The sequence below is a fragment of the Mustela nigripes genome, chromosome 9 (assembly GCF_022355385.1).
Source record: "Mustela nigripes isolate SB6536 chromosome 9, MUSNIG.SB6536, whole genome shotgun sequence".
In the NCBI taxonomy this organism is placed as follows: Eukaryota; Metazoa; Chordata; class Mammalia; order Carnivora; family Mustelidae; genus Mustela; species Mustela nigripes.
In genome coordinates, this window is record NC_081565.1 from 90,928,593 (window position 1) to 90,943,148 (window position 14,556).

The window sequence follows — 14,556 nt, forward strand, 5'->3', positions numbered from 1 at the left end:
GGCTCTCTGCTCAGCGGGGAGCCTGCTTCCTCCTCTCTCTCTGCCTGCCTCTCTGCCTACTTGTGATCTCTCTCTGTCAAATAAATAAATAAAATCTTAAAAAAAAATACTCTGAAATGAGACGGTGGCAATGGTTGCACAACTCTGTGAACATACTAAAACCCACTCAATTGTGCTGAATTAAAAGACTGAATTTCATGATCTGTGGATTAGGTCAATACGGCTATTACTGAAAGGAAAAAACCTCTCCAAGTTAAGTAAATTCACTTACTCTTGTGTTAACACAATACTGAATGAACAACACTAGTGCATTCACTGAAAAGTAACTACATTTTTTTCTATTTATTTATTTGACAGACAGAGATCACAAGTAGACAGAGAGGCAGGCAGAGAGAGAGGAGGAAGCAGGCTCCGCGCTGAGCAGAGAGCCCGATGTGGGGCTCCATCCCAGGACACTGAGATCATGACCTGAGCCGAAGGCAGAGGCTTTAACCCACGGAGCCACCCAGGCGCCCCAAGACAAGCAGTCTTTATGAAGAAAATTACACGGCTTTACTGTAGGACATGAAAGACCAGGGTGACACACCAGGCACATGGTGGTGTTCCCACGAAGCCACGTCAGCGCCCTGCCGGTCACAAGCTGACCTCCTTTGTCGGTCAGACGTGATCAGTTAAACAGGCTCACGCCGAGGCACAGAACTGCAAAGAGCCACGCACTTCGGAAGGACAAGGAGGTGAAGGGCTCGCTCTAGTCAAGGCCTGTTCTGAAGCCGTGCTGTCTAGGTGAAGTTCTGGCACCGGGGAGAGACAGACACACTGGCAGAGGAGAAACAAAGCCAGAAACAGACCTGTTAGAAGGGCACGCACTATCCAGAGGAAGGGAAATCTCTACTCAGTAGGTAGACGATGGACAAGTCAATGCATGCCGGGACAGCTGACCACCGTACCGACACGGGCACACTTGACCTCAGGGGCCAGGGAAGGACTTCTTAACCACGGCACGGCTGATGAGTAAGTCCGAGTGCGGAACGCCTACGAATTCCACGTGACCACAGCAATGCACGGAGGGAAGCATGCAAACCCCCTTTCCATCAGCGCAGGAGCGGAAGGACACACTCAGAGAAACACACTGCATCACATTTTTAGACAAAATACTCAGTAATTTCATGGTGTCAAGGATACGTGTTAAAAGTATAAACAGAGGGACACCTGGGTGGCTCAGTTGGTCAGGTGCCCGACTCTTGATTTTGGCTCCTGATCACCGGGTCTTGAATTCAAGTCCCGCACCAGGCTGTGTGCTCAGCGTGGAACCAGTTGGGGGTTCTCTGTCTCCCTCTGTCCCTCTCTGTTCTTGGGCACATTCTCTCTCTCTCCCTCTCTAAAATAAAGAAATGAATCTTTTTTGTAAAAGGTTTACATGTAAGTGAAAGACATCTGCCAACTTCACGAAAATGGTCGTCCTTTGTGGGTGTGGACGGGAAGGCGTTTCAGCTACAACTGGAACGTTTTCTTTCTTTCTAAGGTGGATTTGAAATAAAGATAGCAAAACATGAATGCCTATTTATCCTGGATGGTGGGTATACATGGGTCGGGCATTTCCTATAAACTTAGAATCCTTCTTAATTTAAGAAAGCAGACGTGGTAAAGCAAAGACAAGCAACAGAAGAACTGAACACAAACACAGATCAGACCTTGGAGCAAGTGGGGAGAGAGGCAGCCCAAGGAAGGTCCGTTTCCGAACTCGAACCGTCAGAGTCAAGTGCTGCTGCCCGTGCCGCCTCGCTAAGCAGAGCGTGAGCGCAGGACTCACATCTGGCTACGAGGGTAACCCACAACCCATCTAAAATCAGAAACAACGAAGCTGAGAAAAAGCGGGAGCACTGCTTTTCATTTCGAGTCTGTCTCACTACTTGAAGTATTACCAGGAGCACATGTAATTTCACAAAACAAGGTTTTTGTTTTTTTAATGGACGAGAGGGACAAACTGCAATGCTCAACCTAGAGACCGTAAAACTGTCCGTACGTCCCTGGCAGAGTCCTACGGCGGGCACGAAAACCGTTTCTGAGCTTCCGAGATTGCTCTGTTGTATTTCTGCTAGAAACACTACACAAACCTCTGGATGCTTTGGCGCGTAAACCCACAGGAGAGCAGGTACACATCCTTCAAGAAGCAAAGCACTTTACCCTGAAACGACGTTGTAGTTGAGAGCAGGATGGTCTTTCGAGACGGGAGGAACGAGAGGTTCCGGCTGCCACTCTTCAATCAATTCTTCCTTTTCCTACGGGAGAAGGAAACAAAAGACAGCAGGTGCTGGTCACCAGACAGTGACTGTTTTGTTCCCACACTTCCGTTAAAAGCAACCAGTAAGTTCCTTATCTGTTCCTGAAGAGCAGCCCGCGAGGCCACATCACGCACACCGTCCACCTGTGGCCCGGGGCCAGATGTCAGAAGCCTCTCAGGACCCCCCTGTATTCAAGAGACTGCAAACCCGTAAAACCAAAGGACACTGCATCTATGTTGCCAGAAGTCAAGCTTTAAAAATAGTTTTTTTTCCTTCCACAGCTTTTAGGGTAAGATGTCCGTGATTACTAAATCTTGCTAAGTTCACCTTTCAGAGGACGACTCTAAAGTCACGTCTAGTCATTCTCTAAGAAATGTAGGTATGTGTGACTGCCAGCTTTATCAACAAAAACTCAAAACACCAGGAGTGACCAACCGCTTACAAAGCTGAGCTAGAAACCAGCCACCTGATCCTTTACAAGTTCAGAAATGCCGAGGGAAAAAGCGGAGACAGGACCTCTGCCCCGGATGGCCCAATCCTATGGCAACGCTATCCAGAGTGCTCCACGGCACGCTAATCCCACAAGGCAGTCGGAACAGAACGGTGGGGGAGGGACGGATCTGTGGTCAAGGTGAGGGCATCTCTCCAGACACGTTCAACTAGCCACTAGCCTGAGGGCTATGTGAAATCATGTGATAAGACATGCCCTACTCTGCTTCAGCCAGGTCTCCCAAATATACTTGCCCTAAGAACCGTAGGCTTCACGTCCTTTGGGGGACACTGCCTGACTGTCCCACAACGAACATGAACGAGCAGGACGGCGGCAGCCAGTCAGCGCAGCGTGGGGAGTGACCACCACTCCGCTGCCTTAATTCTGCCCCATCTCCATGCTGCACCCACTGCCATCTTGTGAACCAAAGTTGCAGAGATTTTCATGGAAAAATCGTTCTCACAGTCGCAGGTCTCTCTGAGCATCCTGGCCCAACGCTACCCGAGGGACGGAAATCGTCGTGGGGTCAGAGCTGCTCCTCCCTCCTGCACTGCGGTGACTTTCCTAGGTGCTCCCACTGAAGAGGGGACGAGCTTCTTTTCCACAAGCCCCTCATCCTTCCGGTGAACGGGACGCCACATGGGCAGTGCCGCAGTCCCCTAGACACTTCTGCTTCCTAAGGTTGCCTGGCTTGGGCTTGGGCTGGGTCCCTTACCACAGAGAAATTCAGTTTGAGGTGGGGAGGTGGGAGGATCATTTCCTACTCCGAACTTCCTTCTTGAAGAGCCCAGGGAAAACTGTCTGGGTTTCAGAACCAGTGGTGTTCTCCTGAGCAGCTCACGTCACCCTGGGCGTGGATCATCGAAATCCTGTCGCTGCCCAGGCTTCCCTCCTACCGTCTGCCCTAACCCTGCTGCTTCCCTAACACAGTGCAGCGTTCTGGGGCGGGGTGCCCCTCTGGGTGGCTACTTTACCCCTGGCTTCTCCACGTTCTGCTTCCCTGATAGATGTCTTTCCCTTGATGGTTTGCACGATAGAAAACATTTTAACATATATAGGTGAGTCACCACCCGTACTTTTTGGAAAGATGTACCAACTGTAATCCCACAGTGAATAATGAAAGATTTAATTTCTTACCTTGAGTGTAAGATCAGATCGTTCTTGTAATTTGTATGTTTTAGAGAACAGAAGTCTGATTATCCAGAGAATCAGAATGCCTTCCAAAATAAGGTGGTAAGCAGGAGCCTAAGAATAAGCCAAAAACCAAAAAAGAAATGAAACAAGCACTTACAAAACCTGCACATAAATTGTGACGCACTCACGTATGGCTTCCCATGACCTTGAACCTATTGCTTCTTAACGTTTATTTTCAGGGCACCTGGGTGGCTCCGTGGGCTAAGCCGCTGCCTTCGGCTCAGGTCATGATCTCAGGGTCCTGGGATCGAGTCCCGCATCGGGCTCTCCCCTTGGCAGGGAGCCTGCTTCCTCCTCTCTGTCTCTCTGCCTGCCTCTCTGCCTACTTGTGATCTCTCTCTGTCAAATAAATAAATAAAATCTTTTTAAAGAAGGAAGATTTATTTTCAAAACTCCTTTCATTTCTACTTATTCCTCTCCCCATTTCTAATAGCAATTTCTTCTTCCCACGAAAAATCTCTGATAGCACAGCTTTAAAACCACCACAGGAAAGAAATCTAATTCTTAAAATGAAGCCGGATGTCGGAGCCCAGCGCGTGGAAGGGTACCAACAAGCAGGTCGGTCGGACCCCGCACGTTTCCACTGGTGGGAAAGCACGGCAAGCGGCCGCCAAGCTCTGCTAGCCTTCTTCCAGCCCAGTGGACACGGATGAGTCGGGACAGTCTCCGACAGTTTCCGCAGCTCTCGCGTTTCGCACATCTTACTCTACTTTCCGTACCCCCGATAAGGCTCTTTAACTCCTTCTTGGAACACGACCGAGAGAAAAAGACTTTATAAATGCCTGAAGGAATGGCAGGATTTCCCCCACAGTACGCAGTGTGTTCCACGCCAGCCGGCACGACGACACCTCGTGGACATGGTCCACGCCGGGCCCTCCTTCCACTGTGCGTTTCCCGGATGAAGGCTGGGCGGGCTTCTGTGTTTTGTGCAACGGGACACGCTAAGTGTGCGTGGAAGACTCCAGACAGGGACTGAACCCCAGGCAGCTGCAGTGTGACCGGCTCCAGTAAGCTGTCCCGGAACGCCGTTTAGAAGAGGAATTTGGAACAGTAAATGCAAGTTCTGTGCGACCGTCAGACAAGAGGAAAGTGAAGACGATTCCCCGAGTTGACAACAAAACCCCGAAGGCGGAGACAGGAAAACTGCAGACACGCTGGTCGGTTCACTCCGAAGTGCACACGCAGTTGTGTTTCCAACGACACCGCAGGTCGCACGCACACCCTCGTGCTGCTCTCGGGGGTCGGATCCTGCAGTTCTGCTCACCAGCGGCAACAAACGCGGGAGCAGGAGCGGAAATCTCTCTTTGGGAAGACTTCTCCGACCACGATTCCCCTGGAAACCACTCACTTAAGAGCAGGGACTCCAGTCTGAACACGGTTCTGGTTTTCTTGGCACATCCGGGTGCTCAGTCACTCGGGCGTCTTCCTTTGGGTCGGGTCACGATCGAGGGTCCCGGGACCTGGACCTGTGTGTGTTGGGGGGCCTTGCTCGGCGGGGAGCCTGCTTCTGCCTCTGACGCTGCCCGCTCGGGTCGCTCGCTCGCTCTGACAAGTCCATAAGATCTTCAAGGAAGCATCATGGTGTTGGCTTTGTGGACCCTTGCTCTGCAGCAGGCATGTCGCCGCACACAACTCGGCGTAGAACCGACATTCCAGTGCTCGCGCCGGCCCAAAGCACGCGCCGCTCCTTTTCCTGGAAAGGCCCGTCCCAGAGCCGCGGTCGGCGGCACGAACAGGCAGAGCCAGGACACCAAACTGCTCCTCGGTGCTGACTTTTCTGAGAACGCCCACGTCGGGGGCTTCTGTCGGCGGCTGGACCGCGGGCCGCACCGGCCCCCGCGCGCCTCCCAGCCGTGCCGCGAGCCGGTGTCCGCGGTCCCAGACGTGCCGCGCGGAGCGGCTGCGCCGAGGAGACCCGGGATGCGCGGCCCGGCCCGGCCGTCCCCGCCGCCTCCCCGCGCCGGCCCGAGGCCGGTAACGCCGCACCCTCCCCGCGCGGACGGCGAGAAGCGCTCCCGGCCCGGGCGGCGGCGCGGGGAGGCGGGTGGCGCGAGCGCTCGCTGCGGGGCCCGCGGGAGGCCGCGTTCAGGGGCCGCGGCGACCACCCCGCGTCCGTCCCGCGTCCGTCCCGCGCCCGCCGCGCCGCCGCAGCAAACGCTCCCGCACTCGGCCCCGGCCCGTCTGCTGCCCGCGGCCGCCGGACCGAGCCCGCCCACGCCGCCCGCCGCCGCCCGCCCCGGAGCGCCGACAGCAGCCTCGGCCCCGCGCCCGCCCGAGTCTCCCCGCGAGCCCGTCCAGCCGCAGCCGCCGGGGTCGGCGCGCGACGCGGCGGGCCTCGCCCGGGACCCGTCGCCCCCCCAGGGCCCGGCGCGGTCGCGAGCGGCTCGGGCTCACCTCGTAGAGCGCCTGGACCATCTCCACCAGAACCCACTGCTCCGCCGCGGTCGCCATGGTCCGCCCCGGCGCTTCCTTCCGGAAGGCGGGTCGCAGCGACGTCACGCGGCGCGCGGCGCAGCCCGGTGACGTAAGGCCTGGGGGTGGGGCTGGCGAGCGGGGCGGGGCGGGGGGGGAAACCGCCTCCCGGCGCCTGCGCGCTGGAGGAAGCGGGCGGCTTGGGCCGCGGAGGCGGTGGGAGTCGAGCCTGGGGTCTCCCCGGCGGCCGGGACGGGCGGGGGCGGGTGTCGTGCGGCCGTGCGGGGGCGGGCCGCGGCGGGGCTCCCGGGAGGGCGGCGGGCCGTGATGCCTGCCCTGCGCTCGTCCCTTCTCCGGGACACGCGCCGCCCGCGAAGGCTCTTCCGGAACGTCCCGGGAACGCCCGAAGCCCGAGAGCCGCGCGGGGGCACGTGCGCGTCCGGCCCCGACGGCGGCCCCGGGTCTGCGGCTCCGGGTCTGCGGCCCCGGGTCTGCGGCCCCGACGGCGGCCCCGGGTCTGCGGCTCCGGGATGCGGCCCCGATGTCTGCTCCGGGACTGCGGCTCCGGGATGCGGCCCCGACGGCGGCCCCGGGTCTGCGGCTCCGGGATGCGGCCCCGACGGCGGCCCCGGGTCTGCGGCCCTGACGGCGGCTCCGGGTCTGCGGCGGACGCGTCGGCGGTCGCCCCGCGGGTCTTCCTGCGCGGCCTGACCCCGGCCGGCCCTGCCTGGGAGCGCCGCGTCCCACGCGCGTCCCGAGCCGGTGCCCGGACGCCCCGCAGCGACCTGTGTCCCCGCGGCCCCCCGTCCGCCAGCCCGCTCGGCCCTCCCTCTGACCGCGCTCCCGGCCGGTGCGGTGGCGGCCCCGGGGTTGCGGCCCTCCCCGAGCTCCGGCTCCCCGAGCGCTGCGCCCCGTCCTTCTCCGGCCTCTCGGCGGCGATCGGAGGACGCGTGCGGTTGTCCGCGAGGCTTGGCGAGGCCCCGGCGCGCGCCCAGGAACCGCCCGCTGACCTCGTGGGCCCGTCCCTGGCCCGCGGCGGTCGTGGCCCGGCGGACGTCCAGGGCGCTTTCCGCCGCGGGTCCCGGGGCTCCCGCCTCACCGCGGACGCTGCTGCCCAGCTTGTTTCGGGCTGTCCACGCGCGGTCTGTCGCTCCTTCTGCACTGCGTGTCCCGCGCCCCCGACGCCGCTGCACTCAGCCCGGGGTGCTCCCAGCCGGGGCCGCCGCGGCCGCGCACACGGGCCCTCCGGGCGCACGTCCTGTCCCGCCGCGCTGCGGTCCCCGAGGGGCCCCTGCCGGATGGTGGTCCGGCCGCATCCCGGCCTCGCTCAGCAGGCGAGCCCCTTGCCGTGTGGCTCGGCCACGACGGTCCCGACCGCGAGGCTGTTCCTGCGCCACCGCGCCCGCTTCGGCGTCCGCCGTTCTCTCCCGTTTCGCGAGGATCAGCCCGAAGGGCCCCACCCGCGCCGTCCACGCATTGCTCAGAAGCCTCCGCGCATTCCTGCGGTGCGGCTCCGGCAGGGCCGACGTCCAGGACGGCCGGACGCGGTTCGCAGAGCTGTCCGCCGGCCCCGCGTGAGCCTCTCCTTCCCGCCTGGCCCCGCGACGTGTCCCTCGTGCCCTTCCGAGCCCCCCGCACGCGTCTGTCACATCCGCACGGAAGGACATGCGTTCTGAGAGGACAGCGGCCGCTCCATTTCCCTCTGAGCCCCCGCCAGGCTGCCTTTAAAGCCCATATTTTACCATAGTCTCTTCGGGAGGTCCCGGCTTCATCTCCCGCCAAGCCCCAAATTCTCCCAACTTCCACCCAATCACCCAGAGCCACCTCCACAGTGCGAGGCACTTGGTACCGCAGCACTCGGCCTCCCAGAAACCAAATCTGCAGGCGAGAGTTTCCCAGGGTGGCCACAACAAATTATTGTACTCTGGGGGACTGAAAACAAGACATTTATTCCCTCGGAGTTCTTCAGGTCAGAAGTTCCAAATCCAGAGGTCGGCGGGGATGCCTTCCCTCCGAAGACTCCAGGAGAGAGACTTCCCCTGCTCCCCCTTCTAGTTCTGGTGGCTCCCTGGGTCCCTTGGCTTGTGGCTCCATCGCTCCTGTCTCTGCCTCCACCTTCACAGGGTCTTCTCTTTCTCTGTGTGTCTCTCCTCCGTGTTTCCTATAAGGACACTTGTCATCAGATTAGGGCCCTAATAGTCCCTAATAGTCAGATAGTCCCTAATAGTCAGTCCAGGATGATCTAATCTTGGGATCCTCAATTACACGACAACCTCCCTCTCTTCCTGATTCAACCATTCAACTAATATTGCACAATATTATAGAGTTATTGTATAATACTATATAGAATATTTTATAATGTATCACATAGCCGCCATTATATACCTATATATACATTCTAGGATGTACATACAACAGTACGAGTGCCTAATATGCAGCCTTGGATTGTGGAAGCATCCGTTTCAAAAGTCATACATCCCGAGTAATCATACCTCCAGCTGCATCACACAGCGACGAGCCACACAAGCAGGAATTAGGCTGTCCCCAGGGTTAGGGTTAGGGCTTCTCAGAAAGCTGGAGACACCTGACCACTTGGGTGACCCCGCTTCTCCCTCTTCACACCCTAATTCCCTAATATTTACAAGCTGTGTATCTGATGAGAGCTTAATATCCATAATACATGAAGAAGTGCAACGCAGTAACAAAAACCAAAACAACCCAAGTAAATAATGGGCAAAGGACTGGAACAGACATTTTTCAAAGCAAATATGCAAATTGTCCCTAAGTACGTCAAAGGGTGATTCATGTCCCTGAATCGTACACTTAAAAGTGGTTAAAGAAGTGAATTTTGTCAGGTAAGTGTTTTACCACAGTAAAAAGCAAAAACAAAACCCCTACTATTTCTTTATATATTTATCTTTAATGTTAATTACCTTTTTTTTCTTCAAAATTTCCAACTTTCATCCTTTTGTGCTTCATTGTGGTAAAATTTCTATAGTCAGCATTCCAGCCCACTAATTCTCTCTTGTATCCATGCAGCCTGTCGGATCAGTGGTTTCAACTTGAGTTTCAGTGATCGTTTGTAGGAATGTTAAGTAGGATTCACGTCACGCATTCATCAACAGGTACTTCCGGAGCACTCCCTTCAGCACTGGAGTCACAGGACCCCAGACAGGTGTCGTCCCAACCTCCTGGGTCATGGGAAGACAGACCCTAAACGTATACAACTAAGGATGTGGCTTAAGGTTATGAAATGCTACGAGGGAAAGGACAGTACGGATAGAGATAAGGAATTACAGAGAGTGGACGGGACAGGCCCCTCCAAAGACATACCATTTGGGCAGCTAAAGCGAGGGAAGGAGACCCATGAGTGTTTGGTGAGGGAGTGATGCAGGCAGAGAGAAATAATGGGGAGACGCTCAGAAGGTTCCCGAAGCCCCGGAGTGTGGCTGGTGTGGGATGAGCGTGGCTCCTGCTTGGGCCCCGGCAGCAGGGTGGGTGACGTGGGAGGTTCTCGTGCCAGACACAGTTTGCAGGTGGAGCTGATAGGATTTACCGCTGTGAGGTGGGAGAGAAGGGATCCGGATGCCCTGAGATCTCCCGCCCGAATGACACTGTGCGACTGGTGTCCCTGCTTCTGAGACGGGGAAGACGGGAGGGCAGCAGCCTCGGGATGTGGGAACTGGACCCCCGTGTGGATACATGCCAGGGGCAGGTGGGTGTTTGGGTCTGCAGCCGGAGGAGAGGCTGGGAATCGAACGGTCTGGCTGACGATCTAGTGGCTGGAAGAGATTCTGAAGCTCCAGGGAATGAGTGCAACCCAGGGGAAACCCGCCCTGATCTACTGAGGCAGGCTTTCTCAAGACGCTGCTGCGTGAGATGCAGCTCCCAAATGAGAGCAGACAAGCGGGAAGTCGGTGCTCCTTCAGAAAAGAAGGGGAGATCAGCGCCCACGGCAGCCGGGCAGGCCTCCCCACCACGTGACCACGTCAGGCTGGGTGGAGGGGAATGGCTTGGGTGGGTCCCTCACCCCGCAGATTGAAGGGGAAAAGGCAATTGTGCTTGCCCAGAAGAAAAATCAACCACTTGATTGATTTACAGAAATCAATCACTGGTTTAGCAGGGAGCCACATTTAAAGTCGTGTAGTCATGGAAACATGCAGGATGACCTTTAGAAAATGGGTCCAAACAACACCGAGAAGACAGGAGCTGGTGCAGCGTGTGCACGGAGTGAGGCGAGACCCCGGGACCCTCGCCGTCCGCGGTGGGGGGTGGCAGGCGATAGCGAACTGAAAGCGTCACGGGTGGCGGGTGGCGTGCCGATGAGACGCCGAGGTCTGCGCAAGAAGTAACAGGAAGAAACGGTTGGTTTTTGGACTGGGAATCTGGGCTGGGCAAGGTGGGCTGGGACTGATGGTTTTTGTTATAAAACTTGTGCTTAGTTGAGTTCTGTAAGTACTTGGAGAAAATAAAAACTAACCCAGAGTGTATTTTTCCTTGTCCTTCATAATGCCTCACCCAGCCTGGTTCGTGCTGTGTGTCGGTCACTGTCACTCGTGATTGATGTGTAGGCGCCGGTGCAGTGCCACGGAGAGATTTCAAGTTAGATCTACAATCAAAAAGATTTGTTGGCATAATAAAATTAACCGAAAATCTCTTAATCCTCCCATAGCCCAACAGCATGTCAGACGTGTAGTTTTGTATTGTTTTTTTTAAAGCTTTTATTTATTTACTTGAGAGAGAGCAAAATGAGAGAGATCAGAGGCAGAGGGAGGCACAGACACACTGCTGGGCAGGGGGCCTGATGCAGGACTCCACCCCAGGACCCTGGGATCATGACCCGAGCCCAAGGCAGACGCCCAGCTGAGCCCCCCAAATGCCCCTGCACACACACTCCGGAGTCCACTCCTGCAACTCTTCCTTTAGAGAGTTTCTCAAGGGCTTTCGGCTCATTACTGCCGTATCGCGGCTCTAAGTCGAGTCAGCCAGACCACCAGGTCACAGACACGTGTAGACCGTGCCTCTGTTCATCTCTCCCTCCCTGCCCCAGGCCCCACTTCCACTCCCATCCCTCGACCTTCTGGATACCTGCTCTCGCGTCTAAGTAGACTTGTCGCCTTGCAGAATTTATGCAGTGACGCTCTCCATTCAAATCATTTGTGAAAAATTTTTAAAGTGCAGTTCAGGTTCTCCCCAGAGAGCTCCGGTTCTGCGGATCAACAAAGCCACCAGAGATGGGTTCTTCCGAGATCTCCGCTCCATGGCCCACAGATTCCCTTCTTTTTAAGACCAACAGCAAAATCATTTGAAGACCACTACTCGACTCCTCTCTGGCTATAAGACCTCAGTCAATATAATCATTTCTGAATGATCCCGTGTTCATGTCTGGGTGAAGAGAAATGGGTTTCCTGGTATTTTTGCTTAACAGCAAGGAACCAGATTTCTCGGGATCCTGAGAGCTCTGCCCAAGTCTCCCTGGCCCACAGCGGCTTAGGTCTGCCCAGTCCTGACTCCGTGTAGAGCAGAGAAGGGAGACTCACGGCTACACACAGAAGGACGGAATGGACATTGGGAGCTAATCACGACCCTCTAAATCCAGCTTGCTCGCCCCTCCATTTTATCTTCATTTGGTTTTTCCTCCAACCCCGTCAACACAGCCATCATCAGACCACGGCACCCATCACTTCAAATGCTGTGGTGGTGCGGTAGCCCGTCTTCAGAGATGGCCACGGCATGGAATTACACCTCCTGCTGGTCTCACCTTGAGTCTGGCTTTTCTCTGTCGTTTGCTTTTGACCAACGATGCTGTGGGACTTCTGAAAGTGCCTCATAAAAACTTTGCTGTTTGTGCCTGCGCCTCTAAGAATACTCTTTTTCGGAGTACTCACTCCAGGAAACCGGCCACCATACTGTGAGACACCGACGACACTTAGGAGGCCACGTGTGGGCAGAACAGCAGGCCGTGCCGGCTCAGATGCCCGCCAGCGGCCTGCCAGGGAGCCACTGTAGGCATCCAGCCCAGGTGAGCCTTCAGGACGTCACAGCCCCAGTGTCCTGTGACTGCAACATCCTGCAAGGTGGGCGGTCAACGCACCGAGCCGTGAGAGAGAATGGCACGCAGGTGTTCACGTCATTAAGCTCCAGGGTGGGCTGTGACTTAAGCGTGCATCCCCGAGATGAATGGCTCCCACGTAAATCGGGTTAAGCTGCATTCAGGTGTGAGGAAGAGGGTACCGGCTGTCAATGACTCCCACGAAGGCGTGTGATGGCCTCACAATACAGGGAGCCTGGGGGAGGCAGTTCCAGGATCTGATCAGTGACCCGACTCTTTCCCATTGAGCCATCTGCAGCAAGGTGGCGAAGTCCAGATGGCCTCGGTGCCACGCAGCCACAAGCAATCAGGACGAGAGAGGCAGGGCAAAAGTCCTCTTCTCCCGAGCGCCGAGGTTTCATCTGGAAACCGGATTTTCCCAGGAGTTCTCTAGCATTCTTCCCTTTACACTTTACTGGGGTTAGAACTAGCCAACCGATCACGAGTCATCTTCTGAGTCTATGGTCTGTCCTCACTGAGATCAAGGGGTCTCTGCCCACTGCCTGAATCAGCTGGGGTTCTGTTCTGCAGAAAGGGGTTGGGACCGGCTGTGCCACAGTGTCTACACCCCACTAGACTGAGCCCAATCCTTAGCCAGGCCTGTGTTCTGATCCCCACCCCCTGGCTGTTCCCTTCCTCCCCTCCATGCATCTGGGCTCGTGCCCCTCGGAGGTACGCTCTGTCCCTGGAACGCTCCTTCTTCCGGCTGACGTCGGGGATTTGCACGCTTCAGGTGGCGGCTCAGACACCACTTTCTCAGGGAGCTGCCTGCGGGGCTCCATGCTGTCTTCGAACTCTGCATTCCTCGGTTTCATGTAGTAAAACCGATTACGGAGGCGGCGTGGCCGGAGGAATGTCTGCCTTCCCGGCTGCAAAGACGTGAGCTGTGGCCGTTCCTCTCGCCGTGCTCACGAGTAACCACAACTCAGTGAGTAGCTGGTAAATGTCTGAACAATGAGGATTCCTCCTCAGCTTCTCCCACACCTTTACGCCGCTGCTGTGTCAGTACTGAAGGCGTTTTTAAGAAGTTATTTTGGATCCTAAATTCTGAAAAACTTCAACAGGGTACTCTGAAGCTGTCCACATGGTGAGTTCCATTTTGCTCACACAGGAGTTTACTTTATGCTTGGTGCACTTTGTCTCAGTTCGGGAACCCCAGATAATGTGTAAGGACAGGACAGAACCCTATCCATCTTTCCAGTTTTAGATAACTCCTTATGGATGTCCCCCTCCTACACGGACTGGCTCTGTGACCTTGGGTGAGTTGCTTAACATCTCTGTGCCCCGGTTTCCTCAATGGTTAAAGGGGACTGTGCCGTCGTGAGAATCAGGCCAGGCAGGGGGCACCTGCAGAGTGCTGACAAGAGCGGCCGGGGCCCGGCACGTGCTGTCCCACCGTGGCTGGTGCTCCAGCGTCTAGCACAGCCGTCGGCTCTCGGCACAGGTCGCCTGGAGCATGGGGTTCAAAGCTGGAGCCACACTCCACTTCCCCGGCTCTAGGCCCCGCCTCTACACCTCTGTACTCTCATCTGCATAATGGGGGCATTGGTATCTCCCTCAGGTACTGGGGTTAAATGAGGTCACGGGTGGCTCTAAGCACTTAGTACAGGGGACTGTCCCCGCCTAGCCCCTGGGCCACTGGCAGGCTGGCGCACCCCGGACGGCGGGGCATGAAGGGCTTTTAGGTTCAAGTTCAGTCATTTTTCCGATGAGACTCCTCAGCACCAGAAGGAGGGACAGAGGGCCTGGCTGAGCGTCTCCCAGCTGTTGGGAGAACAGGATACCGGCTTGTGAACGAGTAAGCTGGGTTGTAGGAGGACATGCTTTGTATTGTTGTGTTTACCCTGTGCTCTGATGCAACAGCCTTTTCTATTAGCCTGTTTTCCCCGAGGTCCTGCTGTGACCCAGCGAGGCATGGAGAAGCAGGGAGAAGCGGGTCCCATGAGCCAGGACCCCGAACCCATCACTGGCCTTTGGGTGCCGGTCACGGACGATGAGTCTTCTCTGGTCCTCTGCAGAGGAGAGCTGCTGTGCGATGCACAGGCTGGCGCTGGGGGCCTGGGGCAGAGGCCACCCCAGTCTGAGGC

General features: G+C 56.5%; 1 protein-coding gene across 1 annotated transcript in view; it reads right to left on the reverse strand.

Annotated features, from left to right (window-relative positions):
• SPTLC1 (serine palmitoyltransferase long chain base subunit 1) overlaps positions 1 to 6,454 on the reverse strand; it is a 44,630-nt gene extending 38,176 nt beyond the window's left edge. Inside the window, exons 1-3 of the mRNA XM_059412115.1 lie at positions 6,361 to 6,454; positions 3,910 to 4,017; positions 2,185 to 2,279 (exon numbers count right to left, since the gene is read on the reverse strand). Of these exons, the coding sequence (XP_059268098.1) occupies positions 2,185 to 2,279; positions 3,910 to 4,017; positions 6,361 to 6,417 (260 nt within the window). The 5' untranslated portion in view covers positions 6,418 to 6,454. The remainder of the gene's footprint in view (positions 1 to 2,184; positions 2,280 to 3,909; positions 4,018 to 6,360) is intronic.
• Positions 6,455 to 14,556: the final 8,102 nt, after the last annotated feature.